General features: G+C 40.7%; 2 protein-coding genes across 4 annotated transcripts in view; one reads left to right on the forward strand and one right to left on the reverse strand.

Annotated features, from left to right (window-relative positions):
- Window positions 1-12397, forward strand: part of PEX3 (peroxisomal biogenesis factor 3) — a 20760-nt gene extending 8363 nt beyond the window's left edge. For both annotated transcript variants that reach the window (XM_075498878.1, XM_075498879.1), the window contains 10 exons: window positions 1380-1461; window positions 5236-5279; window positions 6505-6629; window positions 7981-8047; window positions 8147-8201; window positions 8482-8638; window positions 9575-9645; window positions 10476-10598; window positions 11761-11857; window positions 12260-12397. In XM_075498878.1, coding sequence (XP_075354993.1) covers window positions 1380-1461; window positions 5236-5279; window positions 6505-6629; window positions 7981-8047; window positions 8147-8201; window positions 8482-8638; window positions 9575-9645; window positions 10476-10598; window positions 11761-11857; window positions 12260-12343 — 905 coding nt within the window. In that variant the 3' untranslated portion in view covers window positions 12344-12397. The remainder of the gene's footprint in view (window positions 1-1379; window positions 1462-5235; window positions 5280-6504; window positions 6630-7980; window positions 8048-8146; window positions 8202-8481; window positions 8639-9574; window positions 9646-10475; window positions 10599-11760; window positions 11858-12259) is intronic.
- Window positions 12257-26538, reverse strand: FUCA2 (alpha-L-fucosidase 2). Of its 2 annotated transcripts, none has more exons than XM_075498876.1 (7): window positions 26135-26538; window positions 22845-23032; window positions 19620-19959; window positions 18780-18990; window positions 17174-17364; window positions 15822-15930; window positions 12257-14346 (listed from the first exon to the last, which is right to left on the reverse strand). In XM_075498876.1, exons 1-7 carry the CDS (start codon window positions 26353-26355, stop codon window positions 14206-14208), a joined length of 1401 nt encoding a protein of 466 aa, XP_075354991.1. In that variant the 5' UTR covers window positions 26356-26538; the 3' UTR covers window positions 12257-14205. The 2 variants fall into 2 exon arrangements, with proteins under 2 accessions (XP_075354991.1, XP_075354992.1); XM_075498877.1 differs by lacking the exon at window positions 26135-26538 and adding an exon at window positions 25912-26103.
- Between the last annotated feature and the right edge of the window lie 1308 nt (window positions 26539-27846).

Consider the following 27846-nt stretch of genomic DNA (forward strand, 5'->3'; position numbering starts at 1 on the left):
ATAGGTGGAATTATTTGGGGATTTATACTACATATTGTCAGGATGGATGAAGAGTAAGAAATGTAGGTGAATTAAAAATCTTAATTAAATACTAGTGAGTAAATAGAGTCATTTTGCATAATAAAAACAGAATCTGAAGAACAGAGGACTGAAGGGATTTCTAGGGGTCATCTTACCCCCTCGTTTGAATATATCCATCTATGATGCATACAAATATACATGCAGGTTACAATTTTTTGTCACTTCAACCCTATGTGTATTGCCCTAAACTGCATGCAGTATTGAGGTGTGAAACAGCACCCAGATTCTAACAATACTGAATTTACAGCAGGATTATTTTATTCATTATAGCACATTGTTAGTAAGCTACACAGAGAGCTTGGTGGGTAATTTTTATTTACAAGTAAGAAGCATGTCAGCACATTATTAGTTCCCTACATTTTAACAGTTAAAAGGTGCCTGGCTAGCTGGGGAGTAAAAAGTGGAAGTATTTATATTACAGCACTGGTCTTTGGATTTTTGGAGAGGAGATGGTAGGGTAGAGTTTAACAAAATCCTCATCATTCTTGTAAATACAGGCCATTCAAAACTATTTCTATAAAACAAATTGGGCAGCATTTTCTTCTCCTGTTGAAATTTGTAATGGCTTCTTGGATGGCTGCAAATGCTTTCTGTGCACTGTGTTTACCCTGACATGAAATACCCTGGTATTTAATTTTCATCTTTTCCATTTTGTAGTGCTGGGTTGATTTTACTGCAAGGACTGTTTTTCTTTGCCCTTCGTTGTACAAAGTACCTTCTGCCTGGCAGCATGCATCCTTGTCAAGATTTTTCATATTTTGTTCTTAGTATTTATTATGTTCTGTGCATGCTTGTTTTCCATTTCCTGTTCCTGTCATATAACAGCAGATTGGACATTGAATATTCTGAAAGTAAAGGATTTTTTCCCACCAGCTTTCTTCCGTTTAAAACATACCTTTCTCTGGTTCTCTTGTTAGGAAAAAAAACCCAAACCTCAGATCTTTTTCTTCTTATTTGGAGAAATGCAACAGTGTAGATTTTCACCAGATTTTCTTCTGGGGTGTTGAAGGCATGTATGCAGATATGCAGGATGTGAGTACACATCTGCAGCTAGAGCCAACAAAGACATGTAGCCACATAAGGGCAGCATTGTGCCCAAGCTCCTAAGAGGCACACAGGTAATTGCACTTCTGAGTACCCCCAGGGTCTCCTACTCTGTTTGTCCACCCAGCTTTGCTTATTGAGCAATGGGATTTACATTGGATAGCAGCTATTGAGTGAGAGCTGGGGATAGGTTTATGATGATTTTTTTTATGTTGACAGATTTTTTTTTCTTTTTTTTTTTCTTTTAATAACAGTGCTGTCAATGCTTCCAACATTGAGGGATGCCTTAATGCATCAATTAAATTCTGAGAGTCTCACATCTCTTCTTAAAAATAGGTAAGACTGTTTTGTTAATTGTGTTAAAGATCACTTGTTTTGATCACAAGATAAGTTTGGGGTTTTTTTCAAATTATATATTTATAATGTAGAGAGCATGCAGGATTTTGGTCTGTGTCCCACTGAGTCACTAGTCTTAAAGTATTTTGAAATCACTATGTGAATATTTTGTGTCATGTTAGATGTATTTTGATAGGTATGGCTGGCATTTTCCAAACATTACAAGAAATAGTAGTTCCTTTAAGATGCTGCAATGAGAGCCATGGTTTTTGTTGAAGTGCTTATAAGATAGGCAAATAAAGTAGTTACAGGATCTAGTCCTCTCTTAAACAGGACAGAGTACCTTGACTGAGTTGTCGATGTTGTGTTTGTAAAAATTTTATGTAATCTTATCAAGGTCAGATGTGAATAGTAGTGGAAAGTATCCAAGATTAGATTGCAAATGGATGTAAGCTATGAGAAGTAATTTTTTTTTCTTTTTGAAGCAGAACAAATAAGGGCATGTCATACATTAAGAGGAATGCTTCCCTGTCAGAAAACACCTTTGGTTTCTTTATAACTGCAGGAACAAATAGCATATTTTTAAATACATAAAGTGCATAATAGTGTACCTTAAAAGTAGAGTAAGCTGCTTGGCATTTGGCATGGAGTAAAAGTGTTATGTAGGCAGTGAACACAGGGTTTCTGACTCACTCTAGACTGCCTTTCTAGTTTACCTCCCACTAGCTTATTTATATAGCTGTAACTTCAGCTGACCAGCACTTAAAAGATTACCTATCCAGTCATTGTCTTTTTTCAGTCAAAAAACTCCCACAACAAGGCAACAGAATGTGATAAAGTGGAAATTAAAGCCTGAACGATGTTTTTATAACAGATTATCTGAGAATTTGCAACAAAGAATTTGTAATTCAATATTATTTACCCTAAACAACAAGAAATTAGGAAAAGGTAATTTTAATGGAATATTTAATATGTTTGTCATAGTAAGAGTTTTACTCAACAAAAATTTAACCTGAACAAACAAGAGATCTTGTGGATCACCAGATTTGTCTTCTGGAATGTGCAGCAAAATAGTCTACAAAGGTCTGTAATCCTTTGTTCAATGGTGAAGACATATAATGCTTTAGTTTGTTCTCTGTAGCATGCATTCTTTCATCGGAATATATCTGGTGTCCCTAACTTGTTTGATTAGTTGAAACAGTTTATGGGTACAGTGACACACTTCTGAATTCCAATAACCCCAGTGAAAATAGAGATGAGACTTTCTGATATTATTACACATTTCTGAAACAATATTTTCTAAAATGCTGGTTACATGCAATATCCTGTAAGCACGGATGTCCATTTAGAGTGTATCTTACAGTGGAGTTTGTCTTAATGCTTCCTTTTTTGACTTACGCTGAGGAAGTTTTAACTAGATCCTTGAACTTTTTGACCTGAAAAGGTAGAGAAGGGGTTGGGAAGGCACAGATCATGGAATTAGCCATCAGGGCTCATTCCATTTTGAAGTGAGTTTTTGAAGAAGCTCTGCATTCTTGTGCTACACATGGAGGTATAGATTTGTTTTCTTTCCACTTCCATTTGAGAAGATGAATCAAACAGCTCCGGACCTTTGAGTGCCGTTGTTGTTGAAGGTACAAAGGAGTAGATGTGGTGATTTACCTTTCTTAATGTCCCTCAAGATGTATTCTTTTTTTCACATCATCTATGTTATGGCTTAACATGTTACGGATCTATGTTATCATATGTTATAGAGCATGTTATGGCTTAGGTAAACTCCTTTAATTTAAAATCCATTCACTTCCTTAAATTTAAAACCTTTTTACATTGTTTTAGTAATTTGGGGTGGCCAGTGGTAGGTTGGGGGTGTAAGCAGGCTGAAGTCTTGAGTCTTCCAGAGAAACTTTTAAAGAGGGAGCATCACACAAGACCACAGACATTCTTGCTCTGTCTGTCCTCCTCTTTTCAAAGCAGTGTGATTGAATGAGATGAGGTGAAGTACCTGCTGCTGTAGCCTTGCAGGTGTTGCCTATCTCCCACCTATTCAGCACTTAGCTTTATTCCAAACCTGTATTTTTTTTTTTGTTTGCATTGCTTTTTGCTTCCATAGCAGCTAATGCTTTTCCAAATAAATAAATGTGAAATAAAAGTTGAGTTTTGAGTAGCAGCTGAATCTTAGTAAATTGCAGCAGATGAAGACTGAAAAATCCATTTCCACTGTTAGGCTTAATACTTGCAGACTTAAACTGTTACCTGGCTGTTGCCTTATGTTGTGAGGAGAAACTTTGCCAGCATGAGCTCTAGAAAATGTTTTGACATAATAGGTGCAAATGTAGTTGGCTGATGTTGATGTATTGGCTTCTCTTTCTCTCTTCAGTTGGCATGGAAAACTTACCACTCATAAGTAACAAATGTGGTTTCGAGTCCTGTTGCGTGTTTTATCTATAGAAACATTACTGTATTTTTTTAACGGTCTTTGTTTTGCTTTAGGATAGCTTTTAAAACTGTTGATTTAGCTTGCAAAAAGAGAAGTATGTAAACTGTTTTTGTATGTGCCATGGATCCTTGTATCTATTCCAGCTATCCTCTCTTTAGTCTGTCTCTTTACTTTTTGGAGTTGTAGACTTAATAGTTTATTATATCAGTTCATTTGCATTCTTTGATTGCGGTGAGCTTAAAAATTCATTGCTTATGTAAGTGATGTAATGGTCAAACTAATGCCACAGGGCATGTGTTTGTTCCAGACAGATGAAAACATTTCTCAATGGTTAATTGTGCCCGTAAAGAGAAATGATTTCTGGTGAAAAGTGTATTATTTTTTATAAACTAGGTTACTGTAAAGTCTCAGCATAGGTTAATTTGAACTATCTGCCCTAAATATTGAAGCGTTAATTGTGATCCTAAGGAATTACCAACTGTTTCTAAGTGACTTTCACAAATTATTTCTTCCACGATAGAGACACAGTAGCCATTCTTTACTGACAGTGCTTAACAGGCGAGAATGGCCGATGAAACTTTTTGGGTGGTTAGCTTGCCCTTATCTCTGCAACTGCTGCTATATTGCTAACCTTACCTCTGGGTAGTAGTTATAAATATGCAATGTACCTTAGGCAGTTCAGGTATATCTATGCAATCTACAGCTTTGCTCCTTTGACTGCAGAATATATAAAAATTTTAGGAATTGGTCAGGTCAAAAAAAGTAAACACACCTCAACAAAAGAAAAAAGGTCAACTTGCATTTGTGCGGATGGCGCAAGACTTCTTTTCCACAGGTGGTCATGATCTCTTTGGTTTTTGATGATCAAATCTGAATTTTAAAACCAAGTCAGGCAATGGTAAATCTGGCAAGAAAGTAGGATATAGAAATTCTGATCCTGCGCTTATTATGCACAGGTGGATACAGGAAGCCCTCCTGAACTGAGGTCTACATTAAGTATATACAGGATCAAGGCCCCAGAAAAGACCACGTTGTACCATCAGTAGGCTTTTTCTGACTGCTTGGCATAGTAACTCAAAATTGATAATATAAGTGTATAATTGACATCATTAAATACTACATTTATAAAGTTTGAATATCTTTTCTGTGACTTCATAGTGTATTGTTTATGTACTGCTTTCTTGAATGAGGCAAATCAATGTAGACATGAATCTGATCTGAATAATTATAGTAGCTAAATGAGCTCGCCTTAGAGCACTGCTATTTCATTTAACGTATTAATTTCCAAGGAAAATATACTTTTTAATGTTTAATATTTCCATTTATTTTTCCCACAGGCCAGCAAACAAGTTAGAAATATGGGAGGATTTAAAGATAATAAGTAAGTGGAAATGAAAGATTCCATCTGCATAATAGTTAGCATCAATTTAAAATGTCTTTCACACCCTTTAAAATGCACACTTTACACTGGGTTGTTGTTTCAGTAGGTATGATAGTGTAACACACTACATGGCAAACCTCCTCCCTGCCCCCCCCTCCCAAAAGCTCCTCATGAAGGAATTTTTCATAGCCCCAAGGGAAGTCAGAAGCTCAGAGACAAATGAAGTGAAGAATTTTATTGGCCTTCGTGTTATGCTGCTCAATAAAACTTTGTGAGAACGTTTTGTGCCATCGCAGGAAAATCAGACTAGTTTTTCAGAAAGTTCTATGCTGAACCTAACAGAAAACATCAATCAGAAATGTAGGCCAGCCCTTACATGGCCAGCACTTAATTCTTTTCAAGCCTGTTGGAGATAACCACCATAGCAGTGGTTATGAACCCTTTGGTTCATCATCTTATTTATTGGCTGATGGAAGCAGTGGAAGGGAAGGAAGAATAGTGAAGTCAGATAATTATGTAGTGAATACTACTGAGCTTTTTTTAATACTTTTGATTCCTTGGTACCGTTTGTTATCCCTATGACCTCCCCAGTTTTGTCTTCCCTTCCTTTTGGTCTTGTTTCTCCTTTTCACAACACCTATACAGATCCTACTTTTGATCTGGCTCCTTCCTTCCCGTGTCCTTGCTACTCAGCATTCATCCATATTTATTCATGCCACTTCTTCCACACATCCTTTGTTGCCTAGTGGCTGGTAGCTGATGCTCATTTTCATTTTCTTTCTTCAGATATTAGCTGCTCCTGCTGTAGGTAGCTGCTTTTTCCCAAGCTGCTCTTATGCCTTCTGTGTCTTAATTGCATGATGAGGGCTAACATACTGTGTGTATTTCCTGGCCTAATGAAGAAAGAGGATTTGACAGTACATCCATTTTCCTTCTGGAGCAACTTGTATCATTTTTATTTTTTTCCAAAATCACTTGTGTAACATGCAAAATGATATTAATATAGGACTTTAAATGGGACACTTTAGATGTAGCTCCAGCACATATTAGACTCATGACCATCTTGGGTATGTGTTGTGAAAACGTGTGTTATGACAACCAATGAGAGAAATGTGACTGTGTATTTAAAAATCATTAGCACTTCTCAAGTCTTGGAGAGGACTCTCCCTCCTTGACTCACCCTTATTTCTTTGACTTTGAAGTTATTTTGTTGTCTCTTTTCAAGGTTTCACAAGAAGCATTGTAGCTGTATATAGTACCTGTATGCTAGTAGTTCTTTTGCGAGTCCAGTTAAATATTATTGGCGGTTACATCTACCTAGATAACGCTGCACTCTGCAAAAATGGCACAGTAAGTTTCTTGTTTTGTTTCAAAGGTAGAAATTCCACTGTCTTGGAAGTGAAAGGATTATTTAGTGAGAGATAAAAAGGGCGTCGCTTAGGAGTATTGGAATGAAACCAAGAGCTCTTGTAAGAGTGGGAGATGTGGAAGCATTACTGGAAGTAACATATATTGATGTGTCTTAAGAACCTCTAAATTTGGATGATTTGGTGATACTGTTGCTTAACTAGCAATATTGAAGAACACCTTTTGTCTGCGTTTGTATTGCTTAAAGAAGGTTACTCATATCTAAACACCAACATAAAATAATTTCTTTGCTTTCATTAATTTTTTGTGAAACAGTAATACTGTGTGAATGATCCAAGATATGTATGCAAATGTATATAAATGCTTAGGTCTTCCTAGCATGTACATTAATTCCTCCATAGGATTAAAGAAGAAAAATATTATCTTTGAAACTGTTTATGAAATTAAACAAAAATGTTTAACTCCAAAAGGCCATCTGCCTAAATGTCTGTTGGTGGGGCCAAGCAAGGTAGAAGACTTGGTTTTTGTTTATATAGGATATCTATCACTGCTCAATACAAATAGATCAATCCCACAATAAGCAAGTACCCATTGCACAGAGTAAGATCTGCAAATTGTTGAATGGCTCATCTAAAAACAATGGATACAAACTTTGATTAGTTGTTGTATGCCTCTCTGTGATAGCTCCTGCTGAGAGTCAAGGAACCGCATGTCAAGGCAGGTCTGAGAAAAGCTTTCATCAGAGAGGCCAGGATTGATGGAGGTCGTGCTTCATTTTGTAACATCTGAAAAAGCTTTTTTTAAAAGGGCAAGATGAGTTTGGACTAGAAACGTGTTTCCTTTCTGTTATTTTTCCAATAGAGAATTGGGTTGACAGGGCAAACTGAGGCACTCCAGTGGAGCAAATTGGGATCCTGTCTCAGTTCCTGAAAGCTTCTTTTCTATCAGATAGGCTTTTGTTAGGGTTGAGCGTAAATATCCTATTCCACTAGGTTTAATTTTTGGGGTGGTGGAGAGTCTAGTTTCACATACAATGCAGTTTAAGAGACTTTCCTATATATGAATGAAAAGTGGAAGATTTTTCTGTGCCACTGAAGATGGAAGAGAGATCTGTATACTATTGAAGAGAAGAATGCCAGAGGGCTTATGAAAGATCCATGGGTTGATGGCAGGAAGAGTCAGAAGCTACAGAGTTGCATGAGAATGGGGGAATCCATCTGCTGCAGGGTATTAAAAAGATTAAGGAAATTGGTCACAACCGGTTTGAAATTATTTTTGCATTGTTCTCTATTGTTGACATTGTCACAGAACTGTTGTTTGTTTTTACTCGTAGACACCACTAGCTCCCCCTGAAGTTCAGCAGCAATATTTATCAAGTATTCAGCACCTTTTAGGAGATGGTATGGTGCTTACTATGAGCTAACTACACTTACAAAATTCCACTTCTTTCTAGACTTGAGCAAATCATTAGAATAATTTTGACACTTTCCTCCTTTTAGGACTGACTGAGTTGATAACTATTGTTAAACAAGCTGTGCATAAAGTTTTTGGAAGGTAAGAGTCTATATTTCTCTGTGGTTAGCTTTTAAGTTTTATTGTGATGACTGTTCCCAAAACAATGAGTTTTATTAGAATCAAAAAAACAGAAGAAAAAAAAAAAAGGAAGGTGTACTGACTTTTTCCTAAACAACTTTTTTATTATAGCAGGCTATGTCTGCCATTGCAAACCGATATAGCAGATTGGGATCCTGTTACTTGTGAATATGTTATTGGTAGGAGAACAAAGCATCATTATTCATTTTACAATCAATACTGTAGTCTTTTTTCTTTCCAGTATTTCCCTTAAGCACACCCTATCTCTTCTGGAGCTGGAACAGAAACTTAAAGATATCAGGAAAGTAGTGGAACATAAAGATTCACATCAGATTGCATCTTACTCTCCCTTATGTCATTATCTGATGCCAGACGAAGAAAACCCCTTGGCTACCCAGGTACTTGTTTCAATTTCTTTCATCTACCTTTTTTCAGTCTGCATTTTTTTGTTTATTTTGGGGAGGGAAGGGTGCTTAACAGTCCTCTAGTTGTGCCATGGTATCTGTATCTTTAATAAATGGCGATGCCTCTTCCTTCATAAATCAAGTGTCATTATCTCTTTAATCTAGGCACAGTAAAGTTGTACTTTCTTCAGATTTGCTTGAAAACAAGTGTCATCCTCAGAATGTCAGCTTTGAGCTCAGAAACACAGCCCCATTACTGCTTTCAGCCTGTGACATATGCTGTAACACAGTGCAGCTTTGCTCAGCCCTAAGCTATATTGTATTACCTTGCACTTGTGTACCAGCAAAGATCATGGACAATTGTAGCATCTTGGCTGATGCACAAGAAGGTGATGGTGTGCTGGAGTCCTTTGTTGCTTTGGGCTGGAAAATGGACAGGAGTCAAGAGAAAGGTGTATCTCATCTCAGTTGTAACATTAATTTCCTAAATTTTCTAAAGGTGTTTGTCTCCATCCACACCACAGGTTGGAGAAAACTCATTCTTAACTTGGTATTATACTAGTATAAAGAAGAAACTTAGGCTTCAGAGTGTGACTACATGCACTTATCCCTTTAACTTAAGCTGATATGCAGGGTTTATTTCACTTTTGGAGGTCAGAAGTGGAAAAAATACTTTGCTCAATTAGTCTGATATTTTCTGCTAATACTGTTTTTAGTAAAAAAAAAAATCCTACAGTGACCATTTAAAAGGAAAATTAGAACACAAATTATAAAGAATCGGATTTATGACAATAAATCTTTTCTTTTAAATAGATTTGACTTACACATCTTGACTTAATTCCATGGTACAAAACTCTTCTATTTCTACTCTTGTTCTTATGGTTGCCAATGGATTTCATACTAAATAGTGTCTGTCTTCGCTTTTTCTAGGCCTGTGGACTCACAGAAAGAGACATTGCTACAATTAAATTACTTAATGAAACTAGGGATATGCTAGAAAGGTATAGAGAAATATCCTGTATTTATATTAAACTCCTTCTTACAACTATTGTTTATGTAAGACAATTACTGTCATATAAAAAGCTGTCAACTTTCATTTGCGAAGCATGACCACTCCACTGCATTAAATTTTTATATTCACTAATTGTAGGCTGGGATTTTCAAAATTTGAGAGATCGAACTCATTTATAAGAAATCGTGCCTTACCAAGATGACCAGGATGTCCTTCCCAGTCAGACCCCCTTATCTCTTCCTCACCTTTTCCATAGTTATGCAGGAACAGAGGAGTACTTCTCTTCTGCTAAAGCAGGGTACATTAAGAGTAATTTTACTGGATTTACTTGCTTTGATAAAATGAACACCAGTTCTGGCTTATCAGGATTTATTTTTAATGCATGGTTTTGAGAGTGGTTGCATGCATCCTTTGACCAGAGAGATACTTAAGTGAGGCTTCTATAATAAACACTGAATATGAGTGAATTGAGCCAAATGCCAAACTATTCTTATAGTTTAGCTGCTAGAGATCTGAGGCGTTTTAAAGATAAGTCCCTTCTATGTTATTACTTAGTAAGAAATAGAGAACTGAGGAATGCTTTATATTTATCTGGGTTTTGGTAACCTTAGGGTAGAGTGTAGGCTGTCGATTGGTTTGCTGTGGAGTTATTAGGGAGCTGGTCTTTCCTGAGGTGGCTATACTCATGGCCTTTGTTTGGGTCGTATATCTTCCTTTATGGGAGGGACATCTGTAGCACTGAATACTTGCAGCGTTTTTTAGTTTGAAAAAATAAACCCCAGGAATCAAACCTCTTGGTTGTTTTTTTTTTCTTCCCAGTCCAGACTTCAGTACAGTTTTGAACACGTGTTTAAATAGAGGATTCAGTCGACTGCTGGACAATATGGCAGAGTTTTTTAGACCTACTGAACAGGACCTCTCTAAGAACGGCTCTGTAAATAGGTAAATGTTTTCTTTTGTTGTGGTTCTCTTGTGAATAACGCTTTGGGTTCATAGTGAATTCCAAAAAAAGCTATTGATTTTCCTGCCTACTTGGAGTTCTCATGCTGGAAAGGATGCCGTTTCTTGCTTTTCAAGAATAAATACAGTCTCCTCACTTCACCCATGAAGTTGCTAGAATTCACGAGGTATCTTTCCCACCATTACTTGCAGATCTAAAAGTAGAAATCAGAAGACCTATACTTCCCACTTTTTGCCAAGACTGTACAAGCAGACTGCCTTTCTAGTTAAGCAGGATTTACCCCACTGGCGGTGACTACTGAAAGCTGTACTGCAGTACCTCCCCTCTGAGGCCATGAGAAAGATGGCGTTCCCCTACCGTTAGCAGATAAGCTCTGTACGCCCCAGACTCTGACTGTCAGTTGCTGTAGTTCTCAAGGAAGGTGGGCATTACCATGATTCTCCAAATACGTGTAGCCAAAGCACCTATGGAGCTTTAGGTTCTTCACGGGTATGCTGAAAAAAAGATACTAACGTTCAGAATCTTCCACCTCTTCCTAGAAGACTGTTTAAAAATAGCTTTTATTCTGAAGTTAACTTTGGTTTTAAACAGTGCAGTGAGAGTGTTACAAATCCAAAAGCTGAGTTCAAATCCTTGAAATATGATTTCTAAAATAGTAGAATTAAAACCTTGAATAATAACTGGGTTTATGTGTGTTTATTTTAATAACTGATGGCTCTCAAAGAGTAATGTTTTTATTTAAATACATACTATTTACATCATGTAAGATATCCCAAAGGCTGTAGTTTGGCTGTCTGTCCTAAGCCTGGTTTAGAGTTGCAAATAGCAGGAGATTGCAGACCAGCACTTCTAACAACTTTACATATGCAGATGTAAAGACTCTGGCTAAACTATATTTCTCTTGCATGAGAAGCAAGTGTGCAACTGTGTGTAATAGGAGCACCCACTGAAACTTGCTTTGGTACTTCTCTGTATTAAATGAAGGACTTGATAGGGGGAAAAAACTTCATCTGTACATTTTAGTTTACAGTCTTTCAACTCTTACTTTTGAAGTAGTAATTATTTAGAATTGTAATAATCACAGTTTAGTGGCTTTACTAATGTCAGAGCAGGCCTAGGTCAATATTTTTTGTTCTCTTTTAGTCTTTCCAGTGTCAGTCTTCCTTTAGCCAAGATAATTCCAATAATAAACGGACAGATCCATTCAGTATGCAGTGAAACACCCAGTTACTTTGTTCAGGTAAGAATCTTGCTTACTTAAAATATCCCAAGTAGAATTTTGAAATTAATGTTATATATTTCTTTTTAATAATGTACTTAATTCTGTTTCATTTCAGTGGCTTTAAAAAAGAAGTAGCAACAATTGGCATAACTAAAACTTTTTGTAAACTTGTATCTTCCAAAAATATGCTGTTTTTCTAGAACCTCTTCCCTCTGCTAAACTGTGCAGAAGCACAAAAAGGTCCCTCGACTTGGTTCTACTTGCAGTTCTGCCCAGAAACGTTTCTAAAGCAAGAAATTTGAGTTAGATCTCTGTGGGAGTGCCAGGTGCTTTTCTCATGATGAATTATGTACTGCAGCAAAACCAGAATAGTGGTGGACGTGTTTGATTAAGCAAATTTATTCTTTAAATTTCTTCCAGGACCTCTTGATGATGGAACAAGTGAAAGATTTTGCTGCTAATGTTTATGAAGCTTTCAGTACCCCTCAGCAACTAGAGAAATGAACTGCACATTTATAGGAATAGATTGTGTATTTATAACAAACCCCTTGTGACTACTGATGAGACTTGGGTTAATTTTATAATGGTGTAGGAGTGGTAGACCAGCAGAAAGAACATTCTAAAAAAAGTGGGAGTGAGCCCATATTTGTTCTAATAGAATTCTGTTTCAAACAGCCATTAAAAATATTCTTGTTGAAAGAATAACTGTATGTAAAAACTTTTCTATTAAAAAAGTGGTTGAACTCTTCCGTAATTAATTTGATTATTTTTATTGCATCTGAAAGGCATCTTGTGGCAGTATTACAACAAGTTACTAAAAAACCCATTTGTTTGCCTGGGGTGTGTAAGTTTTGGAAAAAATTAATGATAGTGATCTAAGAATAGCACAGAGTAGCAGAATGAAGTAAGGCTTCCTCCTTCTCCCAAATTTTTCTTTTTATAAAGGAAAACTTTTTTTCCCCTTAGCTTTACAAATGTTATTCCAAAGAGTGTCTCATTCTTCAGAAGGCCTTTGCCAAGTGATGCACGTTCCTCTTGAACAAGCTGGGGGGGTGCGCTCTCTGTTAGTTAATACTAAAGGAATGTGGATTTTTAGAAGTTCTCTTGTTTATGCTGTTCAAACAGCTACACTGTACACATTAACTTGTAAATATTTTATCTTAATTTGTATTAATTTTGAGCCCAATTGTCTGTATTGTAATAAAATATTTTAATGTAAAATTTGTGCGTGTATTAACATTACTAGCAGGAAAGGCAATAACCTCATTTGGCCCATCACTCAAAATCTGGACATAGTTGAAAGAATGAATTTAACTCATACAGTAATAGTTTTGCACTTACTAACATTACTCAGGAAAAATAAACCTTTGATCTCTACATTGAAGCAATTCATGCTTTTTGTTGTCCTATACCTCCCCCTCTTTGCAAACATCACACTGCAAGTCTGTCCCTACAACTCCTGACACATGATCAGTTTGGGAGTTTTTCAAGTTGGATGCAATCTACTCTCTGCTTAAAGTGTTGTCTCTCTGGCAAAGCTGAGGATCCGTAGCAACTCCCAATTATTTCTCTTTTTAAAAAAAAGTTAGTCATTGAAGTATATGTTTTGTTTAACAGTCCACAGAAGGCACCCTGGTAACTGTGTAAAAACAATGGCTGTAAACAAGAGTCAGCTTTAACCATATAAAATTATACAAAACAGCAAAACCCCCTCCCCCTTTACTTATATCCCAGTAATGGATAGAATTACTCAATTAATGATTTCATGATGAGAAATGAAGATGTACCTATGCATTGCCTTCATGCATTTGTGATGCATTCCTAACCCTTATAGGACTGTTCTTGCACATACATTACCCTAGTCAGCTGAAACTACCAGCTGCCAGTTGTTGCACACAACTGGAAAAAGCTTCTTCTTTTCTCTAAAACTGACAGTTCTTACTGTACAGTTTTGTGGAAGATGTATACCTTCTTTAATGCAAGAAATCTACCTTCCATGCATTTGAATGCTGGTTTGAGCTAGCTTTGTTCTTTCTCATGACTTGAAAAATCTAGTGCCTTTTTTCCCCCCATTCTTCACCTAACTTGGCAAGAAACTGATTAGACAAGTGGAGAGGTCAACAAGGTAGATGCTCAGTTTTTCACACAAGTTCAAAGAAACAAATAGTATGTGGAGATTCAACTATCTGGTGCTAGATATCATGTGAGGTTCATTCCATTCCCTCTGTTAATAACAGCCCACCTCTCAGAAAAGAGTGAAATTACTGATGTTTCTCAGTCAAGCAAGTAAGAGTTAGAAAGCAGCTATGAGAAACTGGGCAAACCATCAGCATTCCCTACTACCCAAGGCTCCAGCAGCGTATGGCTCAGTTTATGTCAGTCAGTTGCAAAGTCCAGCCCCACTGACATGGCAATTGCTTAGGAGTTAATTGAGGTAGAGCTATCACAATTCCCTTTTCTCCCAGTGCAACCCATTTCAGCGGTTCCTTGTAACCAATCAGCTTCACCTGAGATAGAAATACACACTATAGTTAGAACAGTGCCTTTTCAAAGTGCATATAATTGCAAAATTGACAAATGAGATGTTGTTCCATAGCTGCTTTACTACCCAATTATCCGTAAATGCCACTTATCAGCCGTATCAGTGATAAAACAATGATTAAAGGTAGTAGAAAAATGCTTGCAAAGTAGGTATGTAAGTAATAAAGCTAGCGATGTTGGGTCTTGAGAAGTACTTAGGTCTGTTAAAAGGTACATAAACACTTTTCAGAAGTATTTAAGATGGAATTTGGGTCTAAGCAGGGATCCAGGTACCACAGTACGCAGCTTTGTATCACCTGTTTCTGAAATGCCTGTTTCCCATGGTGGAACTTGTAGTCTTGAGTGAGCAATATTTCTTAGAGCGCAGCCAGAGATCTCAGAACAAAGCTGACCTGAAGAACCTCTCCACTAAACACACACACAAATAGGTTTTATGGTGAGACTCTTATGCCAGCTGGTGAAATGCTGAAAATAGTGAAGCAGCTGAAGACCAGTCTCTGCCCCTGAGGAATGTTACTCTCTTGTGCACATATAGTGTAGATGCCTCTACAAAATTCAAGATGCATCTACATCATTTCTGAAATTACTCCTTCTTCCTCATCGCAGAGCTGTCTTAGCACTAACTAGATTCTTTTCATATGGAACTAGATCAGAAGAGACAGCCTAGAAACACCCTTAATGCATTTCAGCAGCTAGTGGACATCCAATGCATGAGACCAGGATAGAGCTAAGCCAAAGTGAATCCCCACCGTAAGTGCACAGTGTTGATATTAAGTCCTGAGCACCAGCTGTTCTGCCCTATAAATCTGCTTCCATTGGGTTACGTTACTTGCTAGTGTAGGTGTGGCATCAGTGTCCTCAACTTCAGACCACCGCTTGCTCCAAGACACACATCTAGGCTTGCACTGACTTACTGTTTAGCATCCTTGGGCAATGAAAATGTCTGCATGCTTCCCCTTTGTGCAAGGCTTTGACTTGAAACTACTGCACCATTACAGCAATTACAGTATCACCAAAGTCATGAGGATGACTATTTATAAAAAAAGGTCATGCTGAGTTAGAGTCTACACAGGAAACAGGAGGGGCGGCAGGTTTTTTTTCCTGCTGCTTGGCCTCTTTTTATGATCCTTAGTTTGCAAGCTAAAACATATCCCAGCAACGATTACGTCTAACTTTGTCTGCTGGAGAAGAAACACCCCACTGGGAGGACTATGACAAGGAGGTCCCAGAATGAAAACAAACATTTTGCTGGGTCTCTTCCAATGTACTCTGTCCTAAGAGTTATGCATTCCCAAAGATGCCAGAAACTAAAATAAACACTGTTGGAACATGACAAATCCTAGAGGTGTTTTCCGTCAGAGTGTTCATTTCTTGCACTGTGTGTTAAAAGCCTCACTGTTCTACAGGGGAAGGCGGGGGAGTGGGGCGTCTTGTCTTTTACCTGTGTTTCTCCAAGCTTAGCCTGTGGCTCACCAAGTTCTAGAGTCCCAGAGACTGGCCAGTTAAGGAAGATAGCATTGACTTTGCCTTCTTTAGGGCTGAAAGTGTACCTGGTTGGAAATGAGGAACAGAAATGCATGTCAGTTTTTCCTTATAAATCTTCTGGAGCGATACATAGAGTGCTTTCAAGACTGGAAAAATGGGATTTCAAAAGTCGGCATTAATTACATTTTCACACACATAACCATCTTTTCAGACAATTTATAGCCTTTAATAAAGTACTGTTCCTTGAAAATATGTTCCAACAAACTAGAGGTAATAGAGACTATTAAAGAACTGAATTTAGAGGTAAACATCTGCAGTAACTTTAGCAAGCATATAACAACTCACTGCTGCTCAGCCATGTAGGAAGGCGGTACTTGCAGGGCAGGGGGAATCATTAACAGATACTCGTGAGTTATATTCAGAAAAATATGGTAATTCACATCTATACACAAACATACAGACATTCCACTAAAAAAAAAAATTAACAAGAGTATGTGCAACAATGAAGTCTCCACCTTGCATAGCTAGTTTTTTTAAAAAATTAATTTCAGCAGACATTATCTACAGTATGTCCTTGGAAATCTTGTGGCGTACATTTGAAACATTCCTCCCTCCTTCCTTCATCTAGTTATAATTTTTTATTGCTCTTGGAATTGGTTTTACTAAACAGTCAACAGTTCAGCATTTGAAGGCCAGATAGCCAAATCTTACTGGGAACAGGAGTAAAAAGGCCCACTGAGGCAGAGAAGAGGGTCAAGACCAAAGCCCTGATGGATCATTAAGGCATTAGAGCAGCTATGAGGCGCAGAGGAGAGTCCAGAGACCGGCTGAATTTAGTGACCAAACAATTGCTGTTATCTCCCCATACATTTTTACCTTAAAAAGAAATGCAGAATATGCTAGACTGGTTTCTAGTTTCTTTCTCTCCCCTCTTTCTCTCCAGTGACATGAAGTATTCCTTTGTACAGATAAACACTTTATAGCAGTTTTATATTTCTGAATTTATATTTTTTCTTATAGTTTCTGTTCCCAGCTACACTAAGATGCACAAGATCACTAAGGAAATGCCTGCAACATTCCCTTCAGCCTCGGCATCATCCCGAAACTACATTCTCCAACACCCGTCATCTACCTACAGTTTTATACACACTTCTATGTGCAGTTACTTCAACTGACAAAAGGGTTAATTTCTTCACAGCATACAAAGTAAGATGGTGATTTCTGTAAGATCAAGTCATTAAGAATTTCAAAATTTCCCAGACACTGCTGCTGCTTTAGGCAGCCTACACTTTGATTCAGTAGCCTTACCACACTTCTGGTGTGACCGTGTCGTTCTGTGCTCTCCATGGTTTCGTTCCATAGATGGCTTCTCCGTTGACTTTCAGCCAGGCACCCATCTGCCTCAGGCGTTCCTCAAATATAACAGCAATGCGACCATCGTGAGTGGGCCCGATATTCATCAAGAGATTTCCTCCACAAGACACTGTTTCTACAAGTTCCTGAAATGTTTTTAAACACATACACAGAACATATGGTTACCACCAATGAAATAATATATTTGAAGTTCTTTCTAAAGCCAGGCACACTGCTTCAGAACGATGAAACAAATGAGTTCTCTTACTGCTGCATGTTTAGACTTTGGGGGTCATCCCAACAGTCAATACAAAATTTAAGCTCACATAAAACAAAGTTCTGCTGTCAATTTTTATGGCAGAAAACAGCCCAAAATACATTTTTGCACCAATGTGTCTGACTGAATCTACATTAGAATCAGATCCTACAACCTTTTAACATTTTGACTTCTTGCAGGAATTTCATGAGGGTTTTACCCATAGAATGGATAGATGATTTCTCTATGCAAGAGGAGAATAAAGCTAATAGATGGCACTTCATTTTTACTGAAGCTGAGAGAAGCAACTTCCTTCTTCCTCTGTTTGATGCTCTCCCTATTTTACAGAGACATCTGTAAAACATTAGGAAGCTTTCTACAGAGTCCATAAATATTTGTGTTCGCATCCACACTGCCCTCCAGAGATTGTGGACTGAGATGCACAAGCCTGAGGAACAGAGAGCTGAAGACAAGCTACTGAATGAATTTAAACCTTCTGCCTCTGAAAAGAGGTTACATCAATTTGAAATTATCTTTTGCAAGGACACTACTAGGAATAGATTTGGACTAAGCAACAATAACAAACAATCTTCCCCTCATTAGCTGAATTTTGCAATTAAATGCATTTATCTGAAGGATCGATCAGTCTTCCTTTCATTCAGTTTTCCTAAGCTTCAAATCTTTTTTTAATACCTTACACTAGCAAAGGGAATCCATGTTCTATTAACACCAGCTGTCTGCATCTGCTCGTGTTTATCTGTATGTCTGTAATTAGTGTGTTGGGTTTTTTCTCTAAATGAAGTAGGATGAAAGGAAAGTTCCTCGCTACAAGGTAAAAAGAGTATTAAGAGTTATAAACTGTTTCTAGCTAGAAGGGGGGAAAAGATGTAGCCTTCAGTCAGGAGTTCCTAAACAGGAACTGTAAAACTGCAACTGTTTGCTTCTCATCAACTTACAGGTGCAGTTACTAGAAAAACTTAGTAGAAAAGGTAATTATGAGTCTATCCAGATCAGTCTTTGGCCAGTTACTCACAGGGGAAACAGCTTCTAAGAAACTGACTGAATTTTTACTAGATAATTTTTCTCTTAGTCATTTCTATAAACTTAGTAAGAATTACATGGATATTGCATTCTGCCAGTGTTAGGCTGCAAATGAACAAAATTATTTATTATTTCATCGATTCGTTATTCAATTAAAATAATATTTTTATAAAAATAGATACGTAATTGAAATGTTATATAGCATAATATAATGATCAGGAGGGAGAATCAGAAGTTGCAGGCAACTCCTTTGTCCCACTGTACCTTCACCAAGTCCTCGGTTGTGAGGTAATCGTCAAGTTGTGCGTTCCTCCTGTACCCCCATGACCTCTTGTCAATAGTCATACAGTTCTCCCACTTATGAGGCAGGAGGTGGCCGGGGTTATACCGGTCACTACAAGTGTAGAAGCCACCATGTGTACAGATGCTGCCAACTCCCCAGCGGTCATTGGTCACAACTGTGTCCCGGACTGGACTGGAAACAGAGAAATTTTCGGTCTATGATTTTTTTCTAAAAAACGTAGTCACAGCCAATGTAATCCCTTCCCCCCCACGCCCCCCCCTCCCTCCAGGAAACTATTATTTAGGTTGACTTCTGCACTATTAATTTATTACAATTAGATTAAGTGCCATTTCAGGAATCCTATTCTCATCCTTTCCTAGTAAAAGGTCCAGATTGGCATTTCTTAGGGAAATATGCTGCGGACTTTCACAGGAGGTCTGCCAGAAATCAGCCTGCACTTCACATCCACTGCCAGATGTTCAGTCTGCGATGACAACAATGTACCCATGTTCTCAAACTATCTTGCTATCCTGTTTGTCTGTGCAGTAGACAATACTTAGGGAAGACTATGATTAGGTAGAATAGCCAATACTATCTTAACTGATTAATTTGCAAATGTGGTTAAAAAAGTATGAAACAGTCTTTTTCTAAAGCAAGCTTTGATAGTTCTAGGGAAGACCTGGATTCTATGTATTAAAACTAATATTTAGTTAAGTCCTCATAAGTAGGGGTAACAGGTTCCACAAAATATGCAGAAAACGAGACAAACTAGACACAGAGCAGAATTTCAGATAAGGAGCTAAACCAGCATCTTTATGCACCTGTCATTATACAGCCAAGCCAAGAAACCAGTGCTGTTCCAGTAAGTATCTGGCGCATTTCCATCCCCATCAGACCAAACTATTTCTGGTTGGTACTTGGTCACAATTTCGTAGAGTTCTGGTAATGATTTACTGGTTGGAAACTTTCTTGTCTTAAAGACATTGGTGGCATCCTCAAGGAAGAGGGGATTAAACCATTCGAACAGGGAGTGATATAACCCAAAATGCAAGTCAGTCCTGTTTCTAACAGATGTTGCTAGTTCAGCCACAAGATCTCGTTTTGGTCCCACATCAACAGCATTCCAGTTCCAAGAATATTTGGACTCCCACAAAGTAAAGCCTGAAAAGAGAAAAATCAAAGGATAAGAAAGGGAAACAGAAGAGGGGAAGTTATATTTCCTCCTTCTGGAAAGTAGTTTGCAAGTGTGTTGCAAAAAATAGATATAAAATAATAAAAATCATAGATGTAATAATATTGTTATCATGGTATAGAGTATGCCTGTAATCTGTTCATGCACGATGATAGTAGTCATAACATCAGAACACCATGCCAGATATGTTCATGTATTTTTTTTATTCATACACATATGCGTTTATATTTTTATATATATAAAACATTCAATTTTCCAGTTCTGTACTGCTTAGGATAATTATTCCTTCTCCTTAATTATTCACTCCATTCATATGTCCCAATTAAGTTAACCAAAAATACAGCAACTTTTGAGGCATCTACATTTTCACTGAATATATCAAATGTGAACTGTGAATACACATTCAACAACTGGAAGATAAAATGCTTTCTCAGTTGCAGAATGCACAAGCTAGCATTTGCATTCAAAGACTGTTCTCCTCCCTTCTGTTTAGATCTTATGCAAATGTTCACTTTTCATTTGTCTCGACATTCATAACAGCTCAATCAACTACTCGGTACTGTGGGATAACAGCTGGAGGTGACTTAGAAATTAAACTTATATTCACACTTTTAGGTAAGGTACAGCATTGAAGAAGATTCCCGGGTGGAATGCGGCTGACATGCAAGGCCATTCCATGGAAGTTCTCTAGGCCTGTAATCTTAGACGTCGGTGACGCCAGGGGAGCTTGGTGTACTGACTCTAAGAAGGTACTGTTCGGAGGGTGAAGCCGTGTGGATACGCCACGGCCAGGCTCTGCGATTAAATGGGAACTCAAAGGTACTGCGTGTGACCAGTAAGCTGCACATTTGCTATCCTGGGCCAACAGTCTGTCATGTTTCTGACAAAATGCTATCCTTTGATGAACTTTGCTCATTATAACATCATTATAATACCAAAACACACCTCCATCCCAAAAGCTACCCACCTCCAAGGTGCGACCACCCCTCACTGAGCTTGCGCTTTGAATTTTTCCTAGCCTATACCTTTAAAAGCAAAGCAAGAAAACTTTACACCAATCCTAAACAAAGACATATGACTAGAGTCACTCAAGCTCCACCCGAAAGGTGAAAGATAGTATAAAATGGCTTAAGAGAAAGACAATGTTAAGGAAGACACCATTGCATACCACTCTGACCTCTGGGATCAGTCGACGGGCTGAGCCTCTCTTCTCCCCCATCGGGATGCCTTTGGGTAAGATTCGAACACTTGGTTATTCCAAGTGCTGCCCCAGGAAACTTAGAAATCTCTCTAGAGTTGCTTTATCATCTTTAACACATTTATAGCTGGCAGTGTCACTCACACTCTTGGTATTTGCACATGCTTTGCAGACAGTAAATTTATCACCGGTAATCCAAAGAATCTGTGTATCTGTTCCTCTAATAAACTGCACTCTTTATTAATGTGGCCGTGATAGTTCATGCAACACGACTAGACTGGGGGTGCAGCACGTTTAAATTAACGCTGTCGCCTTTACTCTGATGAAAGGCTGCATATACAGTCCTTAGAAAATAACCGTTGACCAAGTCTGAGACTAGGACTGGACTTAGCCACACCTAGACTCCTCTCTGAGAAGGAGTTTAGAAAGCAAGGGGGTCCTGTCTGAACCTCATGACTCAACGGGAGGGTTCCCCCCCCTCAGCCACTCCTCAGACTCCTACACGACAGTAACTCTTAACACAACAGGTACATGTATATAAGCAGAGTGCAAAAACTCCTGAAACAGCTTTTAAAATATCAGTGTTAAATATCAGGAGGGATTTAACATTTCAGACATCCAGCAATCCAGCACAAGCACTTACAAGTACTACTGTACTGCAGACTTAGACCGCTGCCAGAGGAGCTCCACTCTCACCTTCAAACTGCTTTATACTCATTGCCTAATAAATCTTGCAATATTTTTTGTGAACTGGACACATGTAATTGCATCGACTAGACAAACAAGCTAAAAATTCATGCCCAAGGCTACAGGACAGACTAAAAGACTCATGGTTCTTTTGAGGTAACTGGGAATTATGCCACAGGCATCAGCAGGATAAAGATTTTATGTGTGTTAGAGCTAAGATTAAAATTCACAAGTTACTAGTTGCCAGTCTTGAACCCACATCTCCCCAAACACCAACAATATTCACTAGATGCACTGTCATATTGCATCTTAGTATATTATGCTTTCTTTGCTACCATGTTTCCTTTCAACCACTTTCTTTTCCTTTACTTTTCTCTGCAGAGTATCTTAAAATTACAGTGCCAAAAATCAATCATGCCTGTAAAGTTCCAGACCTGGTTCAAGGTTTTGGTTTCTATGCACTGTATCAGGAAGAGCCATACGCTGTGTACATTTCTAACTCTGAAGCTGACTCCTGGAAACATACTCCTGAATTCCTTGGAGAAACCTACAGAGCTTGTTAACTGCCTGTACACAGCAGCTCTCCATACATGAAGCAGTGTAGGATTCACTTTCGTGGTTCCTTGAGCAATAAACTGCACAATAAAAAATAAACTATAGCTACTGCAGGAAGCTCAGCTGCTTCCACCACTTCAAACTGTCTTACCTACAGCAAGCGAACAATGGCACAATCTATTTCTCCTTCTATGCAAGCTTCATGGTCATAGCATTTGTGTAAGAGCCAGGAAAACGCACTCGCGTTTCCTGGGTGGTTTGTTTCCTCTTTGGCTGGGTTGGGGCAGGAAACAAACCACCCAGGAAATATGTGTGCGTTTCTCTATCTCTCTTAGCAGGCAGGAAAGTCACCTGGATTTTTCTTCTGTTGACAGAAATACAACAACTACTAACGTTCGCAAACCTTCCACTTACCTTCATGATGTTTTGATGTCAAGACAACGTATTTTGCACCTGAAGCCTTCAGAATATCTGCCCACTGGTTGGGATCAAAGAATTCTGCTGTAAATAGTGGCCCAAAATCTTCATAACTGAATCCAGGGGGGTAATTTGCCTCCATAAATTTCACATAGGGCGCTCTCTTTTCCTTCTGCCAGTACCACCTACAAAATATAGAGCAAAAACATGTCTGCTGGTGTATTTTTAGATAAAGAAAAGAGAATTGAAATAATCAGCTCCTATTTGCGTTCACACTGAGAGGCACATGCACTGGAGGTACATGACACTGGCAAAGGGGTAAAACTGCTTCTGAACATAACAGTATTAATTACCAAAGATTTCCTTTCCTCTGTCCTCTTTCCCCATGCTCTGCTTCTTTCAAGCACTCCACCTTGGAAAGATCCCAGGATTTCATCTGGAGCCATGTCACAAAGCAACTACACTTGGCAGTCTTATTCAGTACCCAAATCCTGAAACCATACTAGAGAGCACAGGTGCACAGTCCACGTAAGCAGCTCAGGTGGCACGAGGAATGCACTTTTTCTGGACTAACAACTCACCCTCCTCAAGTCTCACATATCAGCCACCAGGCATCTCTGCTCTGCCCCCCACACTGCAACACCTGCAACCCACAAACACGTGGGCCAGCAGCTTTACCTCTCTGCTGGTCCAGAGTCCTCTATGCCAAAGGCAGCTGAGTGACCTGATGTGTGAGCGGATGCCCGTGGTCCCAGAGCAGGAGAGAGCTGTGACTGCAGAGCACTGCAGCCGCTGCACATGTCACGCTCTGAAGCAAAGGCACCCTACTAGAAGGCATGTCCTCCAACAACAACCTGCCTCTGCAAGAACCCCACACACTTACAAATGCACCTCTGTCACAGGCTCTAGCATGCAGGCACACACCTACCTTGGTCCACTGCCCAGTGCACACAGATTTAGGAACCAGCAGGAAAAATAAGCTGGCCACCTCTTTTTACATGCCACCTAGCAAAGGCAGGGACATTTTCTATCCCATGTTTCCCCATCACATCAATTCCTGATCCAGTATTGTCACTATTCCAACTGGTCTAGTCTGCAGCAAGGTTTGGAGCTTCGCTCTGTGGTCCAAGGGTCTTTTCTCACCCTCATGATGGGCAGAGATCATAAGTCACCAATAGAGCACTATTTATTTTCAAACTGCTCCATCCCTCCCCTACCTAGCAATGAAAGAGGACCTCCAGAAACAGTATGCAACAGTCCTTACTGCATAAACAGCCTTATTGTTGGAGACCTCCTAACAGCAACATACGTTGTGACTGCTAACGAGTCTGAAACAGGAAAAGGGTCTGAAAGCATTCACCTTTCTATGAACAAAGCCAAGAAGCAAAAATCCTGTTGGCAAATTTAGACATAAATGAAAACAAATTGAAAGTGAAGGAATAAAACAGGCCAGAATCTGAATATTTGAAATGTGTTTCCTGTCCTGAGCTGGACTCTGACCTCAGTTCTGTAAGAGCACAGTAACCTATGGATATTGTTGTAACCTTCCCAAACAGACTTCAGCATAAACAAACACAATCTCTGGCAGCCAGTGGGTAAAAAAAAAAAAAAAAAAAAAAAAAGAGGCCGAGACAGCCTCCCTCCATGAGAGAAACTGAAAAAAAACCCTCTGACTTTAAAGTGTGTAATTGCATAAAGAAACAAATAACATTCTCGCTTCTCTTCGTCACATGGTTTGCTAACAACGTAAGCATTTCTACTGTGACAGGATTAGGTTCTAGAAACATCCTGACCAAGGTTATGCAGCTCTGAGGGAAGGAGGACGGGCTGGGTGATATCAGAGTTTATGACCTTCCATTTGAAGCTGCTAACCCAGGACCTCAGTCACCTGACTGCACAGGCTGCCAGAAGGCCCTGAAGCAGCTTCACACCCACATGCCTAAGGACAGCAGACAACAGAGACATAAAAAACAACTTAATCAACTACATCAGAGTGTTCTGAGGTCTTTTTAGAACAACTAAAACAAAGAAAATGGATGCTTGAGCCTGAATCTGTGTAGCAGTATCAGAGCACAGCACTCAGAGTAAGGCTGGAACTCAAAGCTAGCCACCCCCCCCGCCCAAAGTCATTAATTAGTAAAGGGAGTCCACATTTAAAAAACTGCTGAAACCCTTGAACATAGTTCTGAAAAGAGTGGGCCAAATATTGCCTTCAGAAAACCATGGTTTGTTTATATTGATGTTGGTTTGTTTTACAAAATTGCATTTAAGGTTTACCATAGCTCTGCCACAGAGCTGCTGTTATCTTCATGTTGTAAATGATAACATAACCCACTTGAAGTCATACAGGAAGTATTTGGTAGAGCATGGAAAGAAGATGGCCAAAAAATGCTTAGAGCCAAAGGGCCTGAACCAGGCCCACATTTTATTCAGCCTTTGAACTAAAATTATTCGAAGGATCAGAGCTTTAGTTTCTTTTAAGTGGAAACTACTCTTTCATAAAAATAATAATAAAAAATAAAAAAAACAACAACAGCACAAAACATGCATGAGAAAACCGCAGGCAGTTTGCCAAGCAAGGGCAGCGACGTAGGGAGCGATGGACTCCCACGCTCCCCACAGATGATGCCACGGCCCTCCAGCAAGAGCTGCTCAACGCTCTTTTGGGGAGGCTGGGAGATGCCCAACACTTGTCCCCACAGAGCCTGGGGAGAGCCCCTTCATCACAGCCCCGGAGAGGTCTCCCTCTGCCACTCAACCGCCTCTTTCACTAACACTGTGCAAACCACACCTTTCAGCTCTACAAGCTCTCTGCTTAACCTGGTTAACGTTAGCCAACATATTCAAGAGTTTTAGGGCTGGGCAGACAGATGGTCAGACATACCAGAAGCACATCAAACTCTGCATCCTTCATAAACGGCACCATAGAGTCCGTGGTCTCACTGACCAGCCTCAGGTGGAAATAAACCTCTTCCCACACACCTCAGCTCCAGGGTCAGTCTGCAGAGGGGCTTTAAACCTAACCGTGGCTTTGGGGGGGGACGGACACCAAACCAAACCCTACCTGCCCCAAGAGCTGCTCTCGAAGCAAACCCTCAGACCGCTGATACGAGCCATCGGCAGCAGCCGCTATCTCGGTGCGACCCTCCCTGCCGCCCCACGGCGGCCGCGCCCAGGAGCGCCGGGGCCTGGAGGGCTGCGGGGCGCTGCCGCCGGGGAGGCCGCTGCGGCCGGCGGAGCGGGGGCCAGGGCCAGGGCCAGGGCCAGGGCCAGGCCGGGGAGCTCACCAGAACCACTCGCTGCCGAAGCTGGGCACCGAGAACACGCCCCAGTGGATGAAGATGCCAAACTTCGCCTCGTCAAACCAGGCGGGCAGCGGCCGGGCGTCCAGCGAGCCCCAGGTGGGCTCGTAGCGGGGCCGCCCGCCGCCGCTCGGCGGCCGCGCCGGCAGGAACCCGGGCAGCCCCAGCAGCAGCAGCAGCGCGGCGCGGACGGGGGGGCCCGACATGGCGGCGGCGGGCTGGGGCGAAGCGGCGCCTCAGGGCGGGGGTCGCCGCGCTGCGCGGCCGCGCCGGGGAGGCCGCTGGCCGGGGGTAGGGGGCACGGGCGGGGCGGGCCGGGGCGCAAGGCGGGCTCAGGCTTTCCCCGCCCCACCGCCCGCTCCGCCGGAGCTCGCCGCCCTCCGGCCGAAAGGCAGCCTGTGTCCACCGCCCGCGGGTGAAGGGCTCCGGCTCTGCCCCTCCCGAGACTCGCCCCCGCCGTGTCCTTCCCCTGCTCTGTGTGGAGAAGCGCGCCGGCCGTTGGGGTCTCGTCCCCGTCGGTGCTGTTTCATCTGGCTGCTCGATCACAAATTGTCACCTGGATTTTAAGGATTTGAAGAAAATGAAGTAACTGGCTTCTGCCTTGGCCAACGTCTCACCGTGCTCCTCCTGCCCCCTCCCACCCCCGGCGCTGACCCCCCCAGGCTGGCCGCCGCTCGGCCCTGCGTGGCTCCTCAGAGCCCTCCTCATCGGGGAGAGCACCGGCCGTTCTCCTTCAGCGCTTGCCCGAAAGCTGCCTGCCGGGTCTGCTGGGTCTGCAGCCTGGTCCCGTCTTGCGGGTTAGCCCGGCAGGCAGCTAAGCACCACACAGCCGCTCGCTCACTCCCACCCAGTGGGATGGGGGAGAGAATCGGGAAAAAAGGTGAAACCCGTGGGTCGAGATAAAGACAATTTAATAGGACAGAAAAGAAAGGGAAACCAATAATAATGATAAAAGGGTATACAAAACAAGTGATGCACAATGCAATTGCTCACCACCAACCAACCGATGCCCAGCCAGTCCCCGAGCAGCGGCTCCCCAGCCAACCTCCCCCCTAGTTTATTGCTGAGCATGACGCCATATGGTATGGAAGAGCCCTTTGGTCAGCTGGGGTCAGCTGTCCCAGCTGTGTCCCCTCCCAGCTTCTTGTGCACCCCCAGCCTCCTCGCTGGTGGGGTGGGGTGAGGAGCAGAAAAGGCCTTGACTCTGTGCAAGCCCTGCTCAGCAGTAACTAAAACATCCCTGCGTTATCAACATTATTCTCAACCTAAATCCAAAACACAGCACTATACCAGCTACTAGAAAGAAAATTAACTCTATCCTAGCTGAAACCAGGACATCCAGTCTAAGTCTTGGATCTGCAGCCAGGGTCTGCTTCAGAGGTGGCCTTGGTGGACTGCTGGATTTGCCCTTCCTGCCTGCTTCCAACCACAGGCTCAGCTTCCCTTCCCCTTCCCCTTCCCCTTCCCCTTCCCCTTCCCCTTCCCCTTCCCCTTCCCCTTCCCTTCCCTCCCCTCCCCTCCCCTCCCGCTCCAGTAAACGATGGCTTCCAGGGCAGAGCGATGCCCCAAAGCCTGTCAAGGAGGTAGTTCCTTGACCACTAGAACAGCTTCAGAGGAAGCCTGTGCTGAAGCTGCCTTGTTTCAGTAGATGACACTTTGCATTTGTGCTGCCGATCATGGGTGGCAGGCATGTACTT

Source organism: Mycteria americana, chromosome 3 (genome assembly GCF_035582795.1).
Source record: "Mycteria americana isolate JAX WOST 10 ecotype Jacksonville Zoo and Gardens chromosome 3, USCA_MyAme_1.0, whole genome shotgun sequence".
Classification (NCBI taxonomy): domain Eukaryota; kingdom Metazoa; phylum Chordata; class Aves; order Ciconiiformes; family Ciconiidae; genus Mycteria; species Mycteria americana.